Consider the following 26,884-nt stretch of genomic DNA (forward strand, 5'->3'; position numbering starts at 1 on the left):
TCCCTCCATGTGAGTACTTGTCAATTTTGAGAACAGTTAGGAGATGGAGCATTTGGAAAGTAAACGTGCACATCAACTAAAGACAGACATGGTGTTGTTGTTTTGTAGTTTGGAGGTCTGAGTTCTGTTCTACTTCTACCTTTGGTTTCAGGTGTGTTTAACAAATCAGCTTCTTCATTTGTATGCCCTCCTTCTGTCCACTACTGCCTTATTCAGCCTTGCTCCAAGCCATGTGTCTGGGCTCTTACTGTAGTTTCTTTACAGTGTCTTGCCTTTTACCTGCCTCCTTTGGCTTTATCACAAATGATAGCTACATATAATGAAATACTGCATTTTAATGGGCCTTTAAGTTGTTTTCCTTTTTTTTCTTCTAAATTTATGTGGCAGTAAGGAATGATTTTTTTTTTTCCTTTAAATGTTTTTTTTTCTTTGAGAGCAGCATAGACTATGGTGATGAAGTGATGAAAGGCCATATGCAATCAATACTTACTTAACAGTTCCTTTTGCAGTTTGTTACCAAGAACTCTAGCAAACAGAAAACTCAAGAAAAACATTCTCCCAGGTAGAAGAATGTACGTATTTGTACAAATGAAATGCTTAGTATAAAAAGCTGGTTTTGCGTAGTAGGTCTGTCTTTGAAAATACCTGAAACAATGTGAAATGTTTAAAGGATTACTGCATAGCGAGCAAAGGAAGGGACTGTGAGGAGGAAGCACAGCTGGATTTTGTCTGGTCCATTAGTCTGCAGATGGATTTTGTGTCCAAATCCATCAGTTTTATTTCTGCATTGAAATTCAGCAGCTTTTTCCTCCATGGAGGGTCCAAAGGATTCTCTTTGTAAACTGAGAACTCAAACTCCGGGTAGAGGTGAAGATAACTTAATTCTCACTCTCTCTTACCTTTCTGTATTTCCAATGAAGGACTTGCTGGAAGGAGGGAAACCAGTGCTCAGCTCAAACTTAGCAAACAAAAGACTGAGCTAACTGAACCCAACTTGCAGTGGGCTCTGCGGAGTCGTTATGGTGGTGAGGCTTGACAGAGCAAAGTTTGTTTGGGCTTGGTTCCCATTATGACTCCTTTCAGATTGAAGATGTGGGGACTGGGGTGATGTTTGGCTGCTTATCCTGAGTCTCCAGTGAGCTGTGTCCGCTACTTTCCATCTTTTTTGCCCATTAGGCTATTCAATTTTAACAAGTGTTAGGCAGCTGGGAAGGAACCTATGTTCTACAAAATCATGGAGGTTCTTTACATGTTTCCTGTGCTGGAGGTGGTGTTTATCTGCAAAATGAGGAGCCACGGTTAGAAACAGACTCAGTCCACAGATGGCTGAACTCTTATTTAAACTCATGAAGCGTATCTCAATTTTGACACCAAGTGCTGTGGTGCGAAAGTATGTACTTAAAAAAAAATTATTTAAACATAACATTATGTGAAATACTGTTAATGGATTCTTCTTGGTGAACTTTTGCTATATAGGTAGACAAACATATGTATGTACCTACTGCTGCCTGCAGTCTAGTGAAGAGAATGTTAAAAGAATATTTCACACAGTTTATTGAGTCTCTTTTGCTTAGTAATGATATTCAAGTGTGTATGTAAGTTCTTGCAGTGTCAAGTCCTGTATTAGGCTTTAGGTAATTTGGATTAGTGGTAATGATGTATTCTGTTTCCCTGTTTGCTTTTTCAGACTTCTCAGTTCATTAGCAGTGCTGGGATTTCAGTTTGTCATCCCACAGCCTTCAATTGAACACAGAAAGGTAAGCATTAGTAATATTCAGATTTTATGTACTTAAAGGTAAACATTAGAGTAAGCAGCATAAAGCAATGTAATTGGGGTGAAGTTCTTGGAACATTATGGCTTTTGTGTGTATGCTTTTACATTAATATATACTTTTTTAAAAAAGCCCCATCACAGTTAATCAGGTGAGTGCCATAAACAGACAGGAATGTATAGAGTGTTGTAGGTCATATGTATAGCATTGACAGCTTATTTAAGTTTTGGAGCATTTCCATTTCCATCGTGTAAGATGAAGGTGAGAAGAATTCACATCAGAGAGAGCAGTGCTCAGTGGAGTGGTTAGCAGAAGCGTCTAGTTGCTCCTAGGTAGCACGTTCTCTTACCAAAACGTAGATGTCTGAAACAGATATTGGACACCAGTCGTATTCAGATGTTAGACTGAAATTACTGAAGACAAGCTGGAAGCTGCTTAACTGTTTGCTTGTCCACTTGTGAAAAATTCACATGCTTGCCTCAGACATACAGCCAACACAGAGAGGATCCTTCCATCCTTCTCAGCATTAGTGGGGCCTCGGCTGGGAAACTTAATTTAGATTTTTTGCATTGCTTTGTAGAAAAAAAAGTGAATAATTTGGAGAGAAACAGAGGGCAGCAGTGATTATCCTTGGGAAGTTTTAAAATGTTACCTCTGAGGGAAGTTTGAATGAATTTGGGTTGTTTAGTCTGAAGAGAAGACTGCAGGATGAAGGCAGACATAATCTCCAGATACTTATGAGTGCTAAAGAGAGAACTGTTCTTTATTTCTGCAGTGAAGTAGATTAGAAGAAAGGGATTTAAATTGGCAAGGGAAATGTGATTTTGGCTATTAGAAAAAAATTTCTTATGGCAAGGATGTAAAGAAGGGTAGATCACACTTACTGGGAAACTTCTAGCATTTCTGTGATGGAGGTCTTTGTGAATGTGCTGGACAAAGGTTTGTAAGGAGTGAAGTGTGGGTATTGCTCATTCTGCCAGGTACTCCAGGAGCAAACCCTTTGAGAACTCTTCTGACTCTGTGTAGGCTGATCTATATCACCTCTTAATTAATACCCAAGCCCAATAAAAAAAATGATAAAGATATAAAATATAGAATAAAGATTGATAAAGATATCAAGTATTTTTTGTTAAAATTACTTGCTTTTAAAATAATTTTTAAATAATGTACAATATGTATATTTTTAAACTGTACTTAGAAAAGATAAAATGCACATAAAGTTTTCCTTTATGTTTTTATATGCATATGCCAGTATATTTAGTGCAAAAATTGTTTTGACAATAGTTTCATAGATACCAAGTAAAAACCTGAAAGTATCTGATGATCATAGTCTAAGAACACAACTGCCAATTGTAATACAACTCAAATGAGGTCCAGACTGCAGCTACCCAGGTGCAGCATTCTAAACCTGAGTCCAGTGTGTTGCTTTTCTCTATTTCTGATCTCTCTGATTTTGTTGTGCAGTTGAGATGGTCATTTTTTGCTGCTGCTGTTTTGTAACACTGACAGTGAAGTGCTGGTGCAATCCAGCTTCCACATGGCCGTAGGGGGAAAAATTAATGACTAAAATAGAGTGAGTCAGAGAAACAATGGCTTCATTCTGTGAAGCTCTGGAATTACTTTTGATCAAACCAGATTCTTTGTTTTCAGTTGAGTTAGAAATGCCTCGGGTTTTAACTAGCACAGGCCTCTGTACTAGTTAAAGGAACCAAAGGCATGGCATTAAGGGGCATGGCAAGCACCTTGGTCATGCTCTTTGTACTGAAAACAGGAGAGGCAGAAGTTGCCTAGTGATGATCACAGGTTCCGAGGCTGCTTTTCTCAGCAGCTACTTCAGTACATGTTTCTGGTGTGAGTTCTCAGCTTTATAGCGCTGCAAGTCATTCCTTTTCCTTTTGTGTAGTAACTTGGATGCATGTGTACTGCTATCGCCAGCCATCATCTCCTGCGTATTTCTGCACAGATCTCTGCTCTTTGGCACAACTCCTTCTGTGTGAATGGAGATTGATCTCATGGGCAGAAAGGAAGAGAAAGAGGGAAGGACTTAGGGAACAGGAAGTCATTCTAACAATGTAGTAAACAGCACGGTGTTATTTGCTGGCGTTAGTATATACACTTAGAGGATACAGTGTATGTAAACTGAGAAACCACATCTGGCTTGTAAGAAAACAGTAGCTCATACCCCAATCCTTATTTTGTATTTAATTTTCATCTTCAAGGTAAGCATGCATTTAGGATTGATGCTTGAACATGTAAGTGTTGGAGAGTGGATTCTGTGTTGTGCACCCTTCATACAGTTATTTTATGCTATGAAGGCCGTGGTCAAGGAAATAAGAAACTGGATTTGGGTATTTGGCTGAATAGCTCATTAAATGTTTCCAAATAGGCCATATTTTTATTTCTTACACTAAAACTTTTGGGAAAATGAAATAAAAATCAGGACAATTCCCAAAGCAGCAGATTGAAATCCATTATAACTGTCTCTGGACACCCACAATTGAGCTGAGGTTTTGCTTTTTTATGACTTGAAAATACTTAAAAACACTGTTTTGTGTTTGTTTCAAAATCTTGCTGTATTTTGATCTTTTGTTTCTTATTTTCTTTGGAATCTATTAGTGTTTAAAGTCATGCTAGTTTGGGAGCAGCTGACATAATGTAGATATTGAACAAAAATCTGTTTGCAGTTTATAAACTAATGTGAGAGTTTTAATTTAGCTTTAGTAGATTACAACCAGTTAATGTATCTTTTAGCTTCTCTTGAGTAAGTCGCCTAAGTTTAGGACTTCAAAAGGACATGAAGAACAGAGCTAATCTTATCAAACAGGATTTAAAAACAAAGAATTAAAAACATATTATTATTATATGTTTTTTTTAAAGGAAACTTCATACAAGTTCTGGAAGGGCTGAGCTCAGCAGGTTGCTTTCCACAGACACACGCACAAGTCCATTTCTGGCATGAAAGCCTGGGGACTGTTAGATAGAAGAGCCAAATTACTTGCGTAGTAGGGAGGTGCAGATAGTGGAATTAAGACTTGGGGGAATGACAACAGCAACTGGAAAAGTTCTTATTTTTCTCATTTGCAGTTGATTCTGTAACTCCTCAGGATACTCCCCTCTGACTAAATCCATTACTTTTCCATCTCATAGAATCATAGAATGGCTTGGGTTGGAAGGGATGTTGACTGCCATCCAGTCCCAACCCTCTGCTTTGGGATGATTCCACCCACCAGGTCAGCTGCTGGGTCCCTGTCCAATCTGGCATTGAATACTGCCATGGATGGAGCATCCACAGCTTCTCTGGGCAGCCTGTGCCACTGCCTCACTGCCCTGGGATAGTGAGGAATTTATTGCTTATATTTTGTCTATATCCAAATCTACCAGTTTAAAACTATTCACCCTTGTACTATCAAATTTGGTTCCTCTTCTGTTATAACTCTTTGGAAACTTAAGCTTGGCTATTAGGTTGAAGCTAGTAAGAAGATACTTTTGGGGGATAATATTTGGGCAATGTTTCTTTTTTTTTTTTTTTTTCATAAAATTTTGGAATGTAGTTGTGGAAGCTCGCTTGCCATGAAGATGGAATTGACCAATATAGAATTTCTAGTTTCAGAAATACCTAATACACTGACTTTTGTATAGAAATAAGTTTTTTTTTTTGTCTGTATTTACTTCAAACAATGCTGTCTTTCATTTGTGCGTCGCATAAATATCTGAAAACAAAGAGCATCTCTATTTATTTCCTGCAGCTGAGCTTATCATATGGGTCTATTTGTTAGTCTTATCTCTATATAACACAGGTTTAGACAGCAATACAAATATTTTAAACATGATATGTTCAACAGATAGGTAGAAACAGACTTTACTGTGCAGAAGATGTTTGTGGTTTCTTAAATACAAGGGTTATAGTTTGGTCAGTAGTTTCTGGCAGGTCAGGTGTTTTCAATATCTAACTTTTTCATTCATAGAATGTAATTTGTAAGTACCAACTTTATGAGGACAGAGAATTCATTGGCAAAAAAGGAGGGAATGTTGCATGAAAATGATCACCATTCGTATTTAAAGTTGGACTAGCTGTCTCCAACTGCTTAAATCAAAGTCTTTTTAATATTTGGGCAATCAGCTTCCCTTATCCATCAGTACTGGACATATGAACTGCCCTCCTGTGCAGTCTCTATTCTCCCCCATGCTGAATTTATTCAATAAATACTATTTAACCTTTACTATTAGTGACATGCTGTGATGAACAAAAGGTTAAACCGTGAAACATAACAGTCCTCTTCCCAGACAAACAGTGAAGACTGTATTCACAGTTTTTTCAGAAAATCATCCCTGGGTTGATTGTTAATTAATCTTATATTGCTGTATTGACAGTAAGTCGTAATAGAATGGGTAATGTACACAGTAGTAAAGTTTGTCTAAATGCAATTTCTAATGTAAGTGTTGCTTTGCTTTTAACATCTTGCTCTGTTAAAACATTAAGTATTAGCATTGAAGCAGTGGAGTTGCTTTGAATTTTTATGCATATCTTCTTGTCACCCACTTGGATAGTACTACAGACTTTAATGAAAGTGCAGTACATCATTGATCTATGGAAGAGATGTCAAGGTTTTCTTTTACAAGCCTTTCACTGGGGCACTGTAATATTGTTGAAGTACTTTGAGTCTGTTTTTTTAATGTGATTTCTTTATCTCTTTGCTGGACATAAGAAATTATCTCTTTCTGTTGAACACGCAATAGTTACTATGAAGGTCAGCAAGTGGATGTGACTCCCTCCAAAATGTACTCCTTCAAAAAGCATCTTAAGATGAATATGCTTTCAGAAGAATTTTGTTAGGGCTATAATTTTAGAATAACGTTTAAGAACAAGCATAGTGAAATAAAGAAATAAGAAATTACAGAAATGAGTTCCTATTCCATGCTACAGACTCACAGACCCAGGGAAGTTTCTTTTGTGCACAGCTGAGACAGCTCTGAGGCCTCTCTGTCAGGCTGTGGTAGGCTGGGCAGGCAGTGATGCTCCACCAGTTTGCTGCAGCTGAAGGCAGAGGAATGCAGTAAGACAGCACCTTGCCTGGTGGGTTATTCCTGCAGCTTGTCTTGTGCTGTCTCAGGTGTTTGCTGGAATCCTCTGCAAATTGATTTATCTCACCAACCTCTTTCTGTGAGAGAGTAGATGGCAGGGTGGGTGCTTGTTCTTTTTTTCTTTCCTTTTTTGCAATCGCAATCAGATATGCTTGTTGGAGGGTCCTCAGTGCTAATTTGGGAGAAATAAGGAATAGGTGCAGGAGAGGACGCTGGGAGAAAAGAGAAGAACAGAGGGAGGGGAAAGATGAGCAAGATCCCTTTGCTTGGGCATGGTGAGCTGTGAGATAAATTCAGTTACCTGTGGAAATGTAGCCTGAGCAGCACTGCAACGTAATGGCTAAATCCCATCAGTACTCAAAGAGAAGTTAGGTTCTAGAGGGAATTTCTGTAGTTAGCATCTGCTTCAAAGCAGTTTTCATTTCTGTACTTCCTCAGCTTTTGGAGTGCTTCAGTTTATCCATTTTGTTTGGAGGCTTAGGGGTTGATACGTTTTGTTTATTCTCAGTAAGCATTCGTGTTACTTGCCCTACGAGTCATCTCAGTCAGTTTTCTTTTTTCTTAAATCCACTACATGATGGTACTACGTTAGTTGAAGTGGCAGAATACAAGACTCAGGAAGTTGTCAGAGCTTCTCTTAAATCACTGTTCCCTTAACTGACAGTGGATATCTGCTTTCCCTTTGCTTCAGGACAATAAAAGATAATGAAAAATAATGTCTCTCTTCTGCTTGCCTTTTCCTGTGCCCCTATCTAGAGTTCTAAAACTGCCTAACATCTACATTTGTATGGCTGCATAGGCCTTTTTCTGGGCAATCATGTACCTCCCTGAAGCTTTTCCTATGAACGTTTTTTATCTGTGACAAGTAAAATGAGACACTTAAAGGAACTCCAGCAGGTTCTTGGATTGATTGGCCATCGTACTTTGAGGGGTGAAAGTGAGGATGCTAATTTTGGTCTCACTTCCTCTGTCTGAAGAATCCAGTAAATAGGTTGTTCATTTCTTCTTATCCTTCTTTCTTTCATCTTTGTTTTCCATGGCAATTCACTTGCTGGTTCCATTACACTGCACTGCTGCAAAGGCTTAAGGTATTAGGGATGGTTCCTTCTGGTGGGAAAATGAAGATCAAGTGTGAACATAGAGGGAGAGTATGTAGGGTGGATGATAACACTGTATGTTATTTCAGATAGGAAGTTGTTTATTAATTCTGATAACTGTATCAATTTTAAGATTCATATAGGAAATTCTATATATGTGATCCTACACCTGCTTTTATATTGTTATAGTGACAGTGAATGGCAGTGTTTCTTAATGTCTTTTGTTTCTTTTAGTCTCCTGCACCCTATAAAAGTCACCATTCTGCTAACTGAAAAGGATACAGCTGCCTAATATTTCTGAATGCACTATAATAAAGTAAAACGTGAAGCATGAAGTTAATCTGCTATATCCTTGAAACACTAGGGGAAACTGGAGTTAGACAAAGTGGTTAATATTTAAGCTTGGATTTTGGCCAAGACATCAGAGCTAATGCCTCTTGATTCTAAGGATTGCCATGGGATCTCCACCCCAGCTGCTCACCACCTTGTTTTTACCTGTCCTGAGAAGTGGGAGCATGCTAACAGAGCGCTGTGTGTGATTTTTCCTTGAAACTCAGGTAGGGTGAAGCTCCATCATGAGGTTCACAGAGTGAAATCTGTAGCCTTGCAAGCTGCCAGCCAACCCATGCTAAGACCACAGCATTGCTGTGGTTCTGTCCTGCTGGGCTGCATGCACTGCATAGGGTTTTGCTAGGGCAGCTATGCATGCTGGCGTGTGCGGCTGCTGTGTGCGTGCTGCTTAACAAGTGTTTGCTTGTGCCTCTCATTTCTTTGTAATTTGGTTTGTTCGTAAGATAACTGTTGAGTTATTGTTACTGGTATATTTTGTTCACACCAGCTCCATAATTCTGAGGTGTAGTTTTTATTTCTCTTGTATTTATTTACAGGACAACATATCCATATGCCTTCAGCACATATGTATAATGCTTAACATTAGCTGTATAGATATACATGCTCTCAGGCTAATTGAACCCTGAGTAAAATAAAGCCTTTCTAGTTAATGGTATTCATGTTCTAACTAGTGATTATTAGGAAACAGGAGGTGATTTAGACTGTACAAAAGTTTCCTTTAAATTTAGCCTTGTAATGCAACAGAGTGTCTTTGAACAACAGCTGAAAGAAGTTTCCTGCTATCTCCTGAGTCGTTACTAATTCCCTGCCCTTCTCCTTGTGAGTTAAAATGCTTAGGTAATGGCATTCTTCCTGCTGGAGAGGGAGGCAGAACAAGGATACATTATTTTGTGCAAGTATACTCTTAGAAAAACCAAGGGCAATGGTTTCATTATTTTTAACCTGCTTCACAATTGAACTCTGAAAAATAGTTTTTTCATTAAAAGCACAGGTTCCTTAAAGCTGGAGCATTGGGGTCTTAGAGCTTGTTCTGTTTCTTTGGGAAAAATGAAAGGGACTTTTCTTCAGTTGGATTTCAGAGCAGGTGAATGTGCAAGGTGATAGATCAGTGCCTCATATTTTTAAATTTTGTGTCAGGGCGATGTTTAATGCTGGTGTTGTCACCGGCTTTAGAGAGCAATGATGAACATGAGAAGCTTTATGGATTCTCAGATTAATTAATTCTTCTGCTCGGAAATATTGCTTTCTATGTAATGGCAGCTTGTCCACTTCTGCAGCATTGAGCAGATGACTCACTGAGAGTCCCTGGGAGGTGTTATGTCACTCACTGGGTACGTAAGTCCATGTCTACACCATGTTTGGATCCCAAAGAATTTTATAAGTTGTAGAAGTACAGTAGAGTGGTGATAGCTTTGTCACAGCTAAAGATGATTGACCTGAGCTTGTAGTGCAGTGAGTGACTTAGATCACATGTGATAATCAGAGATGAGGAAATAGCTTATTAAAATAAAGAAGCCACATCTCTGGTATAGTGAAGTCCTGATGCTTATCATCTTTGTTACTGTAAACCAGAAGCAATCCCAGTGCAGATAAGGGGTCATTATATGCAGCTACTGGAAGGGAGGAGTGATCCATCTGTTAGCCTGCAGGTACTTACTGGTCTCACAGCAAGAAAGAACCCTCTGCCCCAGAACAGTAAGCTCATGGAATGCAGTGGGGGTGGTCTTGGTGTGAAAAAAGTTATCCAAACTTGGAGGAAGCTTCAAACTCTGGCACACAAACTGTTCTGAGTTTGTTCAGAGCTGTTTACTTTCTAGATTATTTAAATAATGTTAAAGTCTCTTCAGATGTGGTCTAAGTTGGTTGAGGGGCCAGCTAAGCTTTGCAGGCATTGTAACTCTCCTCAGTGATTTGTGAATACAAAGGTCTTCTATTTCCAGGTTTTTTAGCCCTTTAATCTTCACAGGCACAGATGTTCAGACAGAGTTTTTATACAAAGAGCAGAAACCCAAATCATTTAAGCTGGTAGTATTTACACTTACTGCAAAATTCAAACGGTTTACTACATCTTTGATTAAAGGTTTCCAAAATGCAGTGAAGGATTAAAATAGCAGAGCTCACTAACTAGGCGGACATATACTCATTGTGTCATGTTTTGTTTGGCCTCTGCTCCATTTTTCTGCCAGCCTGGAGAGATCTGAGAAGTTGTTAACTACAGGTTTTGGGGTTTTTTGGTAGATAATTTTTTATCAAACCACCAGTGTTGCACGTGTTTCTTGTAAAAAGCATTTAAAATATTGCTATTCCAAATGAATGACTATAAAGTGGACCGTAAAGACTTTCTGCTGGGAAATTGTCATGGCTGTATAGGAATGGTCTGTATTGGAAAGCAGCTGAACTAATGTTGAAGAAATATTCCTTTAAGATGCTTAGACTGGTGAAAGAATTAAACCAGTTCCATAGATGTGTTTACAATGCTGGCAGGGAAATACTATAATGTTACACTTGAATAGGCTCTAAATCTAAACTATAATTTCCTCAGTCCATTCAAAATTTGGCATGCTTTGCTCTGAACTGTATTTCAGTTCTAGTTTCTATAAGTCAGCCTGCTTTTGTTTTTACACTCCTGAGATTTTTAAAAGGACAGAGACTTTATTTTCTTTTGTGAAAGACCATCAGTGGTAGAATGAGCTGTAAATATTTGTGAAGAGTAGTGTATTCATCTCATCCTGAATATGACATGCAGATTTTTTAGTAACAAATATTGAAAAATAACGTACTGTTATACCAGCATATAATAATGATGGCAATGGTTTGGTGTCACAGCATGAGTTAACAGGTATATGAAGAGGGTCTCCGGAAGGGACAACTCCAAAATGCTTCAACTCAGAGGAATATTTGCAGAATTAGGGCTCTTTGCTCTGAGAAGCAAAGGTCAAGGCAAGTAAGATAGATAATTTGCATGTATTTTTAAAAAAGGCATACTGGCTTCTATTAATTCTGCCTTGCATCCAGCACATGGGCATGAGTTTACTGAGTGAGTACCATTGGTGTTCTGACAGCTGACAAAATGTCCCTCTGGATACAATTACTTTGACTTGGGGTATATTACTTGACTTATTGGGTAATAAACTTCAGACTGAGTTCAGATTATCCCTTCCTTCTATGGTTGTGACATCACTGTAAGATGATGAATTAAAATCAACTCAGAAGAATGCACAGGATCAAATTTTACTCTGATACTGATTCATATTGGAGGAGATACATTTTTTTCTGTAAAGATTCTGTAGTCTTGAAGGACAGTGCAGCAGTGCAGGATTATCGTTTTCATAAAGAGGAATGTTATCAAAGCTGAGATTGTATTATTCAAATGATGTATTTGTCACTATTACAGTTCATGTTCCTCGCAGAGGAAAGCAAAAGGTGAATTCTGGTCCTCTGGATTTGCAGCTTAAGAGACTGACCATTAGGAGAAAGGCAACAATTGACAATTCCTACTTTTCTTTAATCATTAGAGGTTCTGTGTTGGAAACACAGCAAAAGGGCTAAATAGATCTTTAAAGGCAATTTGAATGAGAATAGAATAGGGGCCTGAACAGCCCAAGTAAAGGAGGGGTTTTATGGGTTATGCAGAAAATGAGGCTTAAAAGCAAGGAGGGCAAAGCTGACTAAAACTAGAGAAGAGCTGGACCCTTTCTGGATGGAGATGGAGAAAGTCAAGGAAGATAATGGTGGTGGCTGCTCTAGAGAATATTGAGTGGCAAAGGATAGCTTAATATAAAATCTAAGATCTCTTTTTGGCCACGAGGTTTGTATTGCCTATCAAGTTTTACAAAGCCTCAGTGTCTGCAGTCATGTGGCTTACCTTTCTTTTCCATGACTGTCACGGATGTGCGATCCTCACTGTTCTATAGATAACATAATAAAACCTTTACTTGAAAAGCTTTTAGAAAGAAAGAGCAATCATCGGAATTTTCAGTCTCCATGTTCTAAGCGTTGGGATGTTAAACAGTAGAACAGGATCAGCCCATCTGATTGTATCTAGTGGTGTGTGTAGGTATATACCTAACTTCTTTTTTCCTCCAGTGGGCTTATTCACATTCAGATCAGACACATGTTTTAGTGGTGTGCTGGAATGGGGCATCAGTGACTGCATCAGTAGCAATCCTGCTGTATGAAATGAGCTCCAAATTTTTCAAATTAGTGGATGTTAGGGGAAAAACATAGGGATGTTGGGGATCACCTAATCTGAAACTAAACAATGTGCTGGTTTGCTGGATGAGGCATTGATGTTCAGTGTGACTACTGCACGTGTAATGCCACTTCTTTATGTTAGAATTCTGATTTCCTGTCATGCAGGTTAATGACCAAGGCAGTTCCTAGAAATACAGAAGCAGGACTGACACCCTGTGCCAGGGCTCTTCATCATATCGCACTGCTGCAAGCATGTGTATGTTTGTAAAGTTTGGGTTTTCATTGTGCAATGATCTTTATGGTGATAATTTCTAAATTAAAGAGATTTAATTGATAGGAGTTAGTGCAAACGTAGAAATTGCAAGCGTATGCATACCTTAAAGGTTGTTTAAGTTCTTCACTGCTGTACCCAGTGATAATTACTACTTCTACTTAGAAACATTGTCCTACCAAATGATTGAAGAATGTACAGGAAAGAAAGGACTGTAATAATGGCATGAAAATAAGGGGAAAAATACATTGAATTAATAGAGCGAAATCCCTGGTGGCTGATTAACTTGTAGTCGACAGACATCTTTCTGATGGCGCTTGCAGTTGGAATGACTATTAGGTCACCTGAAGAAGGAACCACAGGAGCTACAGGAAAGTCAATGAGACAACGTAATTTTTCTCTCCCTATTGCAGTTTGTGTTTCTTTTAAAGAATTTGCTTTTGTGATTTAACTCTGCAAAGAAATTTCACTTTTACCCTCACTTGTCACAGCAAGGGCTTAAACTCTTCAGAAGCTGTGCTGTTCAGTGGGTTGTTTTTAAAGGGAGAGTGGACTTAAGAGTCAGCAATCTCAGGCTGTGGTACTTCTGAAGTATTCTGGAATACTTTAGCTGTCTCCCTTAGCTACCTGTAATTTCTTGGCTATACCCTAGGGCAGTGTGAGAATTCATTACCGGCTGCAATGTAACCTGCTAATCAGAGGACCAAAGCACAGGAAGTGACCTGTGAGGCCGGGCTGGAGCGGCTGTGGCTTGGTTGTTCCTGCTGGAGGTTTGGGCTGGCCTCCAATGCAGGGTACCAGGGTCTGCTCAGGTTCTATGCTTCATTTGCCTTTCTGCTAAGAAGTTCTTCCTGCTATCCAATTTGGAGCACCACTGCTGAAATTTAAACCCACTGTTCCTTGTCATAAATGTTACAGAACAATTTGCTGCTAAGAGAAAATAAACAGGTTTTGTTTTTGTTTTTGTTTTTGTTTTTTTGTTTGTCTGATTTAAACTGTTTGGAAGACTTATTGTGAGAAGAGAAATGTGACTTGTCTGGAAGCACCAGGCTATTGGTTTTATGCTGTATTTGTATTACAGCTTTATTAATATGTAATGTACATATAAACTGTGAATATTCAGTGACAAAATCATAAACGGAAGAAACTAAGCTTTTCTAGTTGGTTATATTGTGAGCCAACGATGTTCTGCTATTGGATATAAATGCAAATATAACAGCCAGAAACCAGGCCCTTGTTGCATGTTATTCATAATCTTGACATTATGTGGTTATTAGGTTGTACAGGCTATTGGATTTAAAAGACTCGTGCCAAATGGGGTACCCACGGAAAAACATAAATTAAATACAGAGACATCTGCTTCTGTTTTCATATAATATTGGTGAAATAGAGAACATATCACACTAATGCAGATGCTTTATATTATTCACAAGTTATAATTAAATGCAGTTTTTTCTGTGGTTGGTGATGAAAGAGTGAGAGCAACCTCAGAGTGGGGAAATGTTTCAGATTATGTAGACCGCAACTGACTCCTACACAGCAGCACCACAAACCCTCACTGCCTTGGCTTTGCTTATGATAATGGAGCATTCAGCAAACCACATTCCACCCAAGCCTGCCATGTTTATAGCTTGCTTATCAGTAGTTTGTGCAGGCTGGCACTTCAGGTAGAGCCTGCACGTGTTATCTGTGCCTGCAGGCCAAGTATGTAGATGTTAATCCAGTACTGTGCAGCAGTGTTTGAGCCAAAATTATTAATGGAAGTTATATATTTAGGAGGTCGTTCTTCAATGCAGGGAGAAGTGACATACAGAGAGAAATGGTTGATTTTCCAGAGGTTATTTTGAGACAGTTAGACACTTGAGTAGGGCTGTATAGTTAGCTGTGGTTAGTGCTTCTTTTTGTCTGATAATTGAAATGATGGGTATGTGTGCTTTTTGGCACAAAGATTTGGAATATAAGTAAACTACCAAAGGATGCTCATTTAAGGGAATGCTCTACACTTTAGTAATCTTGAGAATCACACTTTTGAAGCCTGCTTTCAATATTTGTGATTCAACCAGCTGGAGAAGGGAAACAACAGAACTGTGCATTTAATGCAAAATGACTGAGGCTGTCAGGACTTATTGGTGCATCTGGTCCCACTCCTGCCCCAGCAGGGCCACCTAGAGCAGGGTGCCCAGGCCTGTGCCCAGGAAGCTTTTGGAGATCTCAGCACAGCATCTGGGCAACCTGTGCCCTGCTCTGTCACCCGCGCAGCACAGAAATGCTTTCTGGTGTGCAGACGGAACCTCCTGTGTTCCACTTTGATCCCATTGCCCCTTGCCCTGGCTCTGGGCACCACTGGAAAGAGCCTGGCTCTATTCTTATTCCTAATAGTTCATTGCTGTATCCAGAACAAAAAGCTCTTCTTTTCGGGGCTTTTCTTTGTTTCCCTATGCTGCTGCATGGTGAGCATGGCTAAGTAGAACACTTGAGACGAGCAATTTGTCTTGTCTGTCTTTGTATTGAATTTGATAGGAATTTCTGTGAATGTAGGGGTGTACTTACCTTGCTAAATAAATATTTTCCTTGAAGTATTCTTGAAAGAGCATTAATATCAGAGGTGGAATGGGAGTGGTTTAAGAGTTAACTATTGCAGCATTTTTGGCTGATTGGCAATCGGTTTATTCTCTTACGTTTTAGTTTTCCTAAAAAGTTTCATGAGGTGGCACTTCCTGAAATATTATTGCAGTTTGAGATTTCCAGCAGCAATTTCCATTGTTCAGATGTCAGAATGGGAGAGAGCAGTCAGTATTTGTTACCTGAGTTGTCACCAGAAGTTAATAGTGTAATGGTTTTCAGTTTCCAAGCTTCATGCAGTGTTTTCCAATGCTGAGGACTAAAAAGAATCTGTTCCAATCCAGCTAGTCCAAAACCAAACAACTTTTCATCCAAGTGGGTGATAGCTGTAGACCAGAGCTAGAAGAATAGGTAGCTGATGCATAGCTCAAGTCACACAGTAGTTCAGTTCCACTGTGTGACTTTGGAGTGAATGGCTTAAAAAAGGACTTTAGCATCACCTTCATCACCTTTGTATTGTAGTGTGAGCTCTTGTCAATCTGTTGTATCTACAGGTTCCCCAGAGGATAGAAGAGCAAAGAGATGCATCTGAAGATAGCGGTGCGGGAATCCCAGGCATGTGGGGCAGCTGGGGCCCCTGGTCTGCCTGTTCCAGGAGCTGCAGTGGCGGTGTGATGGAGCAAACGAGGCCGTGCCTCCCGGCGTACTACCGTGAAAGGGGCTACCAGAGGCCGGGGCGGCCATATGCGGCCTCGGAGAGAACTCTTGCTCACCAGAGCTCCCGCCATCAGGACTCACTGACTGCTTACCCAGGCCACGTCATTTCTGCCATCCGTACATCTGTGCCGCTTCACAGGAATGAAGAGCAGCTCCGGGCCGGCCTGCGGGCTTCTGCTGCTTCTGAAGGCCATAACAACAGCCACATGAGCCGAGGAGCTCCCAGAGGCAGCCGGCACTCTCAGTCCCAGAGGCATCACCCCAAGGCAGAAAAGAGGTACAGTGTCTATGCATGTGTTTTATTCTTGCTATGAGTGATATACCTGAAGAATGGCCTATCTGACAAGAACCAGTATTTTTTAATAGATGGTAAAAGCCAGCTTTAATCTTTAATAATGTGTACTGTCTTCTGTGGAAGGCATTATTTCTGAGGTGATGATACCCAAGAAAGGACAGTCATAATAGTTCTGTAACTGCCCTGGGCAGATTTTATTCACCTTTAAAATTTGCTTCATAATTTACTGTGATATTTTTATCTTTTTTTTGATGTTCCCATCTTCTCCATAACGAGAACAATCTTAACAAGTAACAGCTTGGAATCTTGATTTCAATAGTCATTCTGATATCAATTGATTGAAAAAAAGATTTATGAAACTTTTGGTGAAGAATGAGTACCGTCTTTTCACTTTTTCTGATCAAAACTGGTTTTGTTTTCCTTTTATTCCCCTTTTTTTTCAGAGTTTTATTTATGCACTTCGTATTTTCTCTTTCCCCTTCTTTTGTTTTCTAGCTTTTAGCAAAATTTCCTGTCTGGAACAAACAAAAAAAAAGGTGGATTTTTTAAACACATAAACTATTTTAAACATTGTGTGTATCAGTTTTGCACTATTTGCTGTTCAGCTTTTAAGGCTAGATGGAACTGTGCTGTTACAATTATTTTCAACAACCTCTCCTTTCTGGAAAAACACTTATTAGAAACCAGTCTGCCATTTGCTATGGCTAAAACTGTTAGCTTTTATCTTTCTATCTATCAGTGAAAAGAGAACAGATGCATTTCCATTTTGGAAATTGAGGAGGGCAGGCATGGAAGATCCTGTGGGAGGGGATGTTCCCAAAAGTTGTGTATTCTGTATTTCTTCCCTCAGATTATGTGTTCCAGCAGGTGGGAGTTCTCTGGTTATTCTCCTCTCAGCCCTCTTTTGGAAAACACATGGGGTGATATTTTTTTGTTAGACTTTTTCTTTTTTTATGTCTCTTTTTTTCCTATATTCTTCTTTAAGACTGTTAGGTGAAGCAGTCAACCATAATTCCTTTCCCCTTTTTAAAGATATCTGACTGGCCCACGCCAAGAAAGGAAACATAACCCTGAGGCAGTGTTCCAGCCTGCCTCAAATAGGACAGCATCACTCTCTTACTTCTGATGATATAGACATCCTCAGCCCTTGCAAGAATATTTGAAATTAGAAATTAAGCTCTTTTCCTTCTGTTTGTCTCAATAAAGAAAAATTTCAGAGTGGGACCAGATGTTCAGATGTTGTTCGTCCTACGTGTTAGCCATTTCCTTTATTCACTTTTTCTTTCTTGCTTTCAAACCGGTGCAGATGGATGGCCTAGAAGTTCTGAGTGTAACTGTAATATTGCTGATTGTAATACTATTGATCTTCTTATGAAAGCACAAAGGGTGCCAGAGGTAGGTTTCTCTGGGCGGTATTAACAGGACTGAATTGAGACAAAAGTCGTATTTTATTTTTTTCTGTTTTCCTACTGAACCATTTAGCATAATGGACTTCTGTTCTCAGCTGTGCAGTGTAGCAGATACAGGTTGTAGTACATAGCTGAGTTATTACTCATGTTGGAAGCTTGGCCTTGCACCATCGGCTCAAAGTCATTCAAAGCCAGTTTGCTCCAGCCCTTGGCGCTTCCAGTATCCAAGGAAATCCCAGCTGGCCTGGCCTCTGCAGCAGACCTGCTGCCAGGCTGCTGGCACAGCTAGGGCTCCTGTGTTGGGCTCTCCCTTGCGGCTCTGGTGGCCTCTGCAGGCCAGGAGAGACTGGAACAGTTTGAAGTAACTGCAACAGTTATGGCTGGAAAATGAGGGCGAGGAGCAGAAAGCAATTTTTTCTGCTTGCAGAAGTGAAGCGATGTTATTTCTTAGCCTTGCAATATGAAATACTGAAATGATTGTAGTATGTGCTATGACTCCACTTTACTGTACGATGGAGGTCTTTGGTTTTGAAAATTCTTGTACTTTCCTAAGCACAGTGCAAGCTTCTGTACCACAGTAGACTTCCACCCCCACTGCCCTTTCACTGCCCCTTGGCAAAAGACTGGATTTAAGGTCAGTGTTTTAATCTTATTTGCGTAATAGGTTATTTCCATCTTGTATTAGGAGGGTCCCTGGTGGCTTTAATTCTGCTGTGTTGCATAACTTTCAGATTCTTTGGTGGTGACTGTAAAAACAGAATGAGAACAAAGATTTTTCTTGAAAATAAAATTATTAAAATGACAAACCTCTTCTTAATTTACAAAGTCCCAAGGATAATCCTTCCTCACAAAGGCAATTACTGGTCCTAGTGGTATAATAGAAAATGAATTTTGAAACATTAAGTTATTCTAGATATGGCTTTTATACTGTAGAACAGTGTTCAGTGTTCACTGAATGGGTAATAATGGAAAATGATGTCAGGCTATTGAAAATAAAATCTGTGCTTTCACAGTGTGTACACTGAGGGGAAACTTTTTGGGATATTCCTATTTACTGTTTTGGACTTTCATATGAAGTTATCATTTTAGGAGATTTTCATAAAATAATAGAAGAGGGATGAGCATTTGTGACTGAGATAAGCTCACATTTGATGGTGTGGTAAGATGAAATGGGATTGCTTCCAAGACAAACACATTTTAACAGCAATAGCAGTCCTTCAGAGCAGCCAAATGTATGTGTGCCATTCAGCAACAAGTGGAAAAGTTATCCGCCTGTTTCCAGGTAAAGAACAGTTCCATTTATTTAGTAAAATTCAAAATATAATTTATATATGATAAAGTGTAAAGTACCTTGTCTATGAAGAAGGACATATACAGCTTTTGATAGCTAGTTCATTTATGCTTGTTAGGCTAGCAGCCAGGGCTCCCTAAAGCTCAGATGTGAGGTACCTGCAATTAGGAGCATGATTTCTGAAGTTCACGTGCTCTCCTTGTCATCATTGTGCTGTAAATTGAGTTCTTGCATAAGTGAAATGTGTTAGGAAATTCTAGTTACAGGATGAGGGTGGTAACACATAAAGAGGGAGCTCTTCTCAGCCTGGAAGTGTTGGGTTCCCATTAGGAAAGTCTTGTTTATACTTCATCGAGATAAAATGTGTGGAGCATACTGTACCATAAGAACAAATGAGAGCGAGAAGATAATGTGAAAGTATGACTGCATTTTGACATCTTTAAAAAGAGGCACATGTGGAAAAGTAATAAGGACATGCCAAAGGATAGCAAATGTTTTAAGAGAGAAAATGCGTCTTGAAAGGAAATATCATCCATGGGCTCGGTTTTAGTACTTCTAAAGTATTGCATTTCCCAGTCTCTATTTTGGTGATAGAACTGTGGTTTTGTCTTCTTTCCACGTGCATACTGACTGCTTGGCTCTAGGCGGGACCTGTGCTATGTGCTGCTCTCCCCCAATCATCCGTCCCACACCCTCCCAGGACAGACTGAACTGTCAGCTGCTAAGCAGCATTAAAAATACTTGGATTAGACCAATAAGAGGTAACTGGACTTGCTTCCTCTTATTTTGTTTTTCAGCAGTCTCAGCTGGTGTTTACAGTTGCCACCTTTATTTTCCCTGCAAGTGGAGTGTCATTATGGATAGACAGAACTTTGCATCCACATCTGTAAGCACTCAGGGTGCTTTGTGCTGGGTTTCACACCGGCACGCGTGGCTTGTACTAGCAGAAAGGAAAAACTACATTTATCACCAGAATAATGAAATAGGTAAAGCAGGCTTACATAAATAGTGTATGTTTAAAGAAATATATTAATAAGGAAAGGATTTCCCTAAAGCTCTTTTTATATTTGGAAGAGGAATGAGAGGAAAAATTTGCAGTGAGGAAATACTCCCAAAATCATCAACTTCTCACATGGCCATAGCTCTGTATTCTTTGTTCTGCTGCCAGCAGCTGACGTGAATGTCTCCTGTGCTAGGCTGTGCCCTGTATAGAGTCAGTGTGCATTTCTGGGTCTGTGAGCAATGGGAAGGAAGAGTGTATCATTAAATGCCTTTAAACATCTAAAACAGAGCTTCCTTTAGTAAGATATTTCTTTTGCCTCTTTTTGACCAGGCAAACGTGCCTTATTCAGTTGTCAGGTTGAAAATTAACCTCTAAAGGGACAATTCAGTTGTTGTTTCCTCAACCAATCCAAGCATCATTAGCTGCATGATCTGATGTAGTTTTTGTGATCTGTTCTAGTTGGCTCCAATTTGTAGAGGGGGACAGATGTAGACAGTCAGGTAGGAGGCAGGCAGTGTTTTCTCAAGTCCTCAGGCTTTCTACTCATTGATGTGGACATTTTTTTTTTTTTTTTTTTTTTTTTTTCTTTTTTCATATTTGGAATAGAAACCTCTGCTCGAGTACTTAGCCATCCCTCCTTTTGTTATTTTCCTAATGGGAAGAAAACACGGTGCACTGTAGCCCAAGCATAACACTATTATAAAAGCTTGTAAGGGAAGGAAGAGAATCGATGGATTTGATCTATTCCTGAGAAGAAATTTTAAGAAAAATCTCCTATCAGCAGTGATAATCAAAGAATTCTTTTTGGTAGCACTTGAGGGGATTTAAAGCTGTATGAGAGAGATGTTTATTTTCCTTCTAAATAAAATTCCAAAGCATCTAATGGTGATAAAAACCTCCCTGAGAGGAACTTCCTGGCAGAATGAATAGCTAACTGAAGTCCTTCTGGCCTCAGATTGGCTTTGTGCTGTCCCATCTCTCGTCTGAGTGTTAATGCCCTGGTAAGCTCTGCATCTTGCTTTATTATTAATGAGTATCAATTTTTATTATGGTACTGTGAGCACACTTTGAATGGGATTACTGAAGGTAAAAACCTAACATGAGACTGTAACTGCAAGCCACCCTGAAAAATTTCTTCTTATGTGTGTTTCATCCTTTCCTGAAGTGGGATGACTGGAGGAGAGGTGGAGAAGTGGGGCCACTACATGTATACTCTCAAAGACATGACAGTACATTTCTGCAGTGAATGACTGAGTGCTCAGAGAGGGATGGAAGTGCAGCAGAGCTCCCGTGGTTGTTATAACGCATCTCAACAGGGTTATGTAGTCACTTGTGTCAGATTTCAGCTGCATAACCTGCTAATTACATGGCTTCATTATTCAATCAGACCTCAGAGTTAAGGGGCAGAACTAGCTCTATTGCAGCATGGAAACACAGCTGAGATTATGCAGCACTGGCTGGGAGATCAGCAAAAGGCAGCGTAGGGTGACTGCACTGAGTGCATCGCTTCTGTGCTGAACTGGAGTATTAGCAAAGATCTCTGTGGGTGGAAGAATTAATTTATGGTAGACAGTGTGCATCTGCCATGTATTAATCCAAGATACAGTTTACCTAATAACCTTTTAAATTATCTGTATTGTACCAGGAAAAACCAACTTGGTTTGGGGAATTCTGTGGAGAGCTCGGGAATAGCAAATATCCAGAAATCACTTTGTGGTTACTGAAGTTACAAAGAATGTAAAACAAATTATTTAGTTACATTGTTTTAGTTACCTTGATAGTGAAAATCATTGTGAAAGGAATGCCTACACCATTTGAATTGTGACAAAATGTGTTGATGAAATGTGAATAATTTGGTGTAATGTTGCAAAAATATTTGGTGATGATGGCTCTGCTTTCCAGTGTCTGATAGATTCCCGATGGGGATGATTTAACTCTCTTGTGACCAAACATTTGGCAAAGTTAACCGCTCACCACTTTAGGGCTGTTTTCCAGCGTTTTCATAACATAAAGCAAAGTCAAAGGGCTTGCTTCTTTCATTCATGTTTAAGTGATTTTCTCCAGATTGATTTAAAGCTGGTGAAAAGTGAGTATCTGGAATGCAGAACTGCACACGGCCGTAGTGCTGTACTGAGAGGTGACACAGAGTGTGGTTTGATGTCATCAACCTGGCTGTTGTGAGCAGATGGAAATACATTTCCCAGGACCAGTTTGTCATTCCTTTTCATTAAAAATGATAGTTGTGAGGGAATCTGCTAAAATGCTATGAGGTATAAACTTGATGGCAGTTATGACCAGGATAAGCCAGTGATGTAAGGCAGCCAAAAATATGTGGTGGACAGCCTTTTTAAAGTAAGCCTTACTGTGTGCTTAAGAACATTTAAGTCACTGTACCTGTAGCTGCTGTGCAGTTTTTCCTCATCTCTAGTGAAACTAGTGGCTCAAGGATGTTACCTTAGGGAAGTTTCAAGAACTTTATCTTATTCCATGAATTATTATTGAGTGAGAGGTTGGTATCTGAAAATGCAGGAATTGCAGCCCCTTTGGGTTCATTTTAAGACATCGTTTCAACCAGAGGTCACGTCTTCTATGATGTTATCAGTAAGAGCTTTTGCTAATCTTCAAACTTGTAGTTTTTCATTTACAAGAGAAGTATTTTGATAGGCAAGTGGAAGGAAGTGCTGCAAAGTTAATGTAAAATGCATTCTTTATTCACTCTGATATCAGAAGAGAAAGAGAACAAGTTATGCTGCAGGTAGAAGTGAGCCAGGGAACCTCTGCATAGAGAACTATGGGATAAATGTAAGAAGGAAGGAAGTGATGAAAAAGGGGAAAAATGAGAAGGTATTTGTTTGGGAGAGAGGCTTTGTGAAGGGCACTTTGGAGAGCAGGTGCAAGGAAATCAGTAATCTTGCTTGTGCATTTTAAAGATGCTGTGTGTCCTTGGATCAAAGAGGGTTTCCGTTCAGTACAGATAACCTGCCTGCCCACTGGCTCCGTAAGTACTTCTTTCTTAGTGAACCTTGAGAACACTTGAGGTTCAAAGCTTTGTTCTTAGTTCCTAAACTCAGAAGCGATGATAATGTGGTTATTTGCCTGTTGAGCGGCAGGTATGCTCAGAGCTACAGTTGGAAAAAGAAACTTCCTTTTTGGTGCTGTGAGGGCTGAGTTCTTGGTGAAGTCAGCTGACTTGTCCCTAACACGAGAGGGATTGTTAACAGACAAGAATACCAGCTAACAATAACTATTGAGAGATATGTTTCCTATAATCCTACACTAACAGCTCAAAGACTGATTTCTTGTACTTGTCTGGGCAAATGTATTTTTAAATTCAAGCTTATATTTAGGTTGGCTTAAGTTTAAAGGTATTCATCATTTTGGTTATCAAAGTGCTAAACAGTTTGTCTGAACTATCAGGGAGGTGTGTATGTGGGAATTCTGCCCAAGAAGATTGCCAGATCTGCAGTAAACAGCTGTTATGCCTCTACTTGAGATGGATATAATAGATCAGAGATGTCTACTGGCTACGTTTGACATGAAACACTTAGTGCTGCTGCTCACTTTTCAGCATATATTTTCTATTAAGCAGTAATTTGGCTTTAGATGACAATTCTGTCCTTAGTGGCATAATTTCCCTCTTTGTTTTTCTGCATTAAAAGCTTTGTCAGAGTTGTTTAATGCTTAGATCTTTCTCATAGTGGGCTTTCTGATTGTTTGTGTGAGAGATGTTGACAAATTGTGATTTTGTCAACAGATGTGATTGGTAAATTTAACATTGCTCCTGTGGCAACATCCGCTGCTACACTGAGAAAGATAAGCCTGTTGGTTTTTAGCATACTTGGACATGCATAGGTTTAGGGGAGTGCTGCTATCTTCTTGACCCACTTGTGACTTATGTTGTGATGCAAACAAACAAAAAGAACAAAACCATGAAGAGGGGCTTCCAAACCACGTTGTGGTGAGAAGTGTGTAATGTGGGTTATGAGAAGAAGGTAAGCAAAATGCAACTGTCAACTCAAAACAGCCAGTAAGCTGTCAGGGTTTGACTTAGTTCCATCTCCCACAGATAGATCAGAGCTGAGTTGAATTAGCATAAACCAAACAGTGTCAAGAAAGTTAGTTTAATTCTAATTATTAAGCTAATGATAGCCACTGTCTGATTTTTCCTCCTCTTTCCTACCCCCTGAATGCCCTCTCCCCATTGTTCTTTCCTCATTTATGGAACTACTAAATGTTCCCTCCCTGTTACTGCATGACATCATAAATTCTACCTGACACTCCCCAAGGAATATAAAAGCTAATTACCACCATGCTATTTTTACAGTGTTCTTAATTACATTGCAACAAACTTCATTCCCAGTTTTTAAGGATGTTGCCAAGTGTGAATGAAAGGTGCTTTAAGGCAAAACACAGAGCTCCAACTAGTTTCCATCCAGGCAGTAGTGGTTTAAATGAATGCATACATACTGATAAAGATGTTAATAATTAGAGGTTGAGTGTTCCATGTTGTTTCCAGCAGTTTGTACATTGAAAGAAACTTGAAGTTCCCAGCTACAAGAAGTTAACCTTCCATTTCATGAAAACTGTATTCCAACAAAAATTCCAGACCTTACTTCCTGCACAACCTGAGCAGAGTAAACTTGTGGAGACTTCAGCAAAATTCCCAAGTTGTAGTGTTTAAAAAAAAAAAAGCCAAGATGAAATAGGAATTAGCAGTGAGAACATTGTTACTGCTTTCAGTTCTAAGAGTTGTTGAACATCCGCCGTTCAATGCGAAATCCCTCAAAATCAATTTTTTCAAATGTTTGCAGTTAATTCAATGAGATTTCAGCAGCTTTTGGTCATTTTCTGCTCTCAGCCATGGGTTTAACCTTTCAGCTAGTATGCTCATGCTGTATTTAAGACTGCTGTTTGCCCTTTTGTCTTTTTCCATGCTGAAGAGTCCTAGTTTGCTTGTCATTTCTTGCATATCCTTCAGTTATTTTCAGTTCTCATTCATGACCCTGAACTGGAGGTTACCAGTCAAACATCAGTCTCGTTTTTGCCCTCTTGCTTGACCTCTCCTGGTCTGTGAGCAGCAGTTCCTCCAGGCAGGTCAGGCGATGTGCCTTGCTGCTCCTCTGTGGAAGTGTTTGTAGCTGTAAAGAATTTGGCATTTAGATGGCTGAGACAGAGGCGTATTCCTACCATTCCTCTGGTCTGAAAATCGCTTACTGCTCTGTTATTCTCAGCTTTCTCTTCCTGGTGCCAAATGCAAGCAACCTGACAGCAGATCATACATTTTAAAAACGAATTGCAATAGACTTGCCAGCCTGTATCCACACTTTGAAGGCAGTGGCGCAAAATTGCAGTCAAGAAACTGCTGTTGGTCAGTTTCATTAGAGACTAGGGGAAGTGTAAGGACTTGTATCTGTTTCCCAAGATGAGCCGGTTTGCTCCAAAGTCTAAGATGCTTCCTGAGAACTATAATTCCGTAGTTTTTCCAAATTGCCAAAACATGCCTAGGATGTGAAGGAAGGATGACTTTTGTTTAAAATTTGTTTTACCTGGAAAAGAGATGCTATGTTAAAATTGAGAAATCAAATGATTTGGCTATTAAAAAAGCTCCGCACAAACAAACCACACACCGCATAGTGGCTGTTTAAATCCAGTTCACTTTAGCCTCAACTTCTGAACTAATTGCCGTTCATAATTCTCTTTATTTCCTCTCCTGTCCTCTTAAAGAACACTTACTTTTTCCTCCCTTAATGCTATAAAGCACTGTATTGCTTTTCTCAGCTGAAACCATCAAAAACCTACCTCAACAATGACCATCATGGTCATAGAGCAGATTAACTGCTATAAACAGCTCAAGAGTGTTGTCTGCTTATCTGCCAGGGTAAATCAGCACTCTTGTTCACACATCCTTGAGCCAGGAAGATTGATTAAAAGCCCCACGCGGCCATAAAGCTAGAATGTTAAGTGACTTCCATGGTTTCCATGTAACAAAGGTCTTGGGAGAACCTAAGAGTGAGGAAGAAAACAAACACAAGAAAAAACAAACCTAAAGAAAAGTCTTTGATCTGTTGGCTGGCTGACATCTGTAACATTTCAGTTTCTGGAAAGTATGTCAATTTAGTGCCTTTGGTTTTCATTGCAGTTCGAGTCTGTTATTTTATACATATTAAATATATATAAATATGTTTTATGGATGGAAAGAAAAAGATTTTTTTTTTTCTTTTTTCTATTTTAAGAGTGTCTCCTATGCTGAGCTGCAAAGGTTACTCAGAACATCTGTATTCACACATTGCTCTCTACTGGAAGGGATATTTTTGCCAACTTACTTCTTCAGACTGCAGCAGTAGAGATCAAGTCCTGACGTGATACTGTGCGGGATGGCAAGGAAAATAAATGCAAATGGGCCTATTGCTTGCAGATAAAATTCCAGGATTAACCCTTTTGAGTTGTATGCTTCAAACGTGTTATTCATTTTGCGCTTTTTAGCTTGTAGGTTGGAGCTGAGTTTTTAGACTGAGTCCTTTGTTTCTGTGGGTGTTTGGAGCTACCTCTCAGTGAGCACCCGCTGCTGGCCAGTGCTCCTGGCAAGCTTATGGCTCAGTACCCAGGGATGGGACATGCACATGATCAGACAGCATCCCTTTGCGATGCTGATTCCATGTCCTGAATCTGAGGTTGTCCATTAAATACTCATTATGAGTGAATCTCACTCCTTGGACCCCTGTGTCCTCCTGACTCAGTGCCTGGTTCTTGGATTTCTAAGAGGTACAATTCAAATCTACTGGCTAAAGATTGAGAAAAAGTAAACTGTACTGTAGAAAGAATATTTGTTGATTTTTCCAG

At 39.5% G+C, this 26,884-nt stretch overlaps 1 protein-coding gene across 1 annotated transcript in view; it reads left to right on the forward strand.

The window, feature by feature from the left end:
* Positions 1-26,884, forward strand: part of THSD4 (thrombospondin type 1 domain containing 4) — a 260,599-nt gene that overhangs the window by 17,784 nt on the left and 215,931 nt on the right. Inside the window, exons 3-4 of the mRNA XM_042876137.1 lie at positions 1,688-1,757; positions 15,884-16,323. Coding sequence (XP_042732071.1) covers positions 1,688-1,757; positions 15,884-16,323 — 510 coding nt within the window. The remainder of the gene's footprint in view (positions 1-1,687; positions 1,758-15,883; positions 16,324-26,884) is intronic.

The sequence above is a fragment of the Lagopus leucura genome, unplaced genomic scaffold, assembly GCF_019238085.1.
Source record: "Lagopus leucura isolate 7727_CA_CO unplaced genomic scaffold, USGS_WTPT01 Super-Scaffold_100015, whole genome shotgun sequence".
Classification (NCBI taxonomy): Eukaryota; Metazoa; Chordata; class Aves; order Galliformes; family Phasianidae; genus Lagopus; species Lagopus leucura.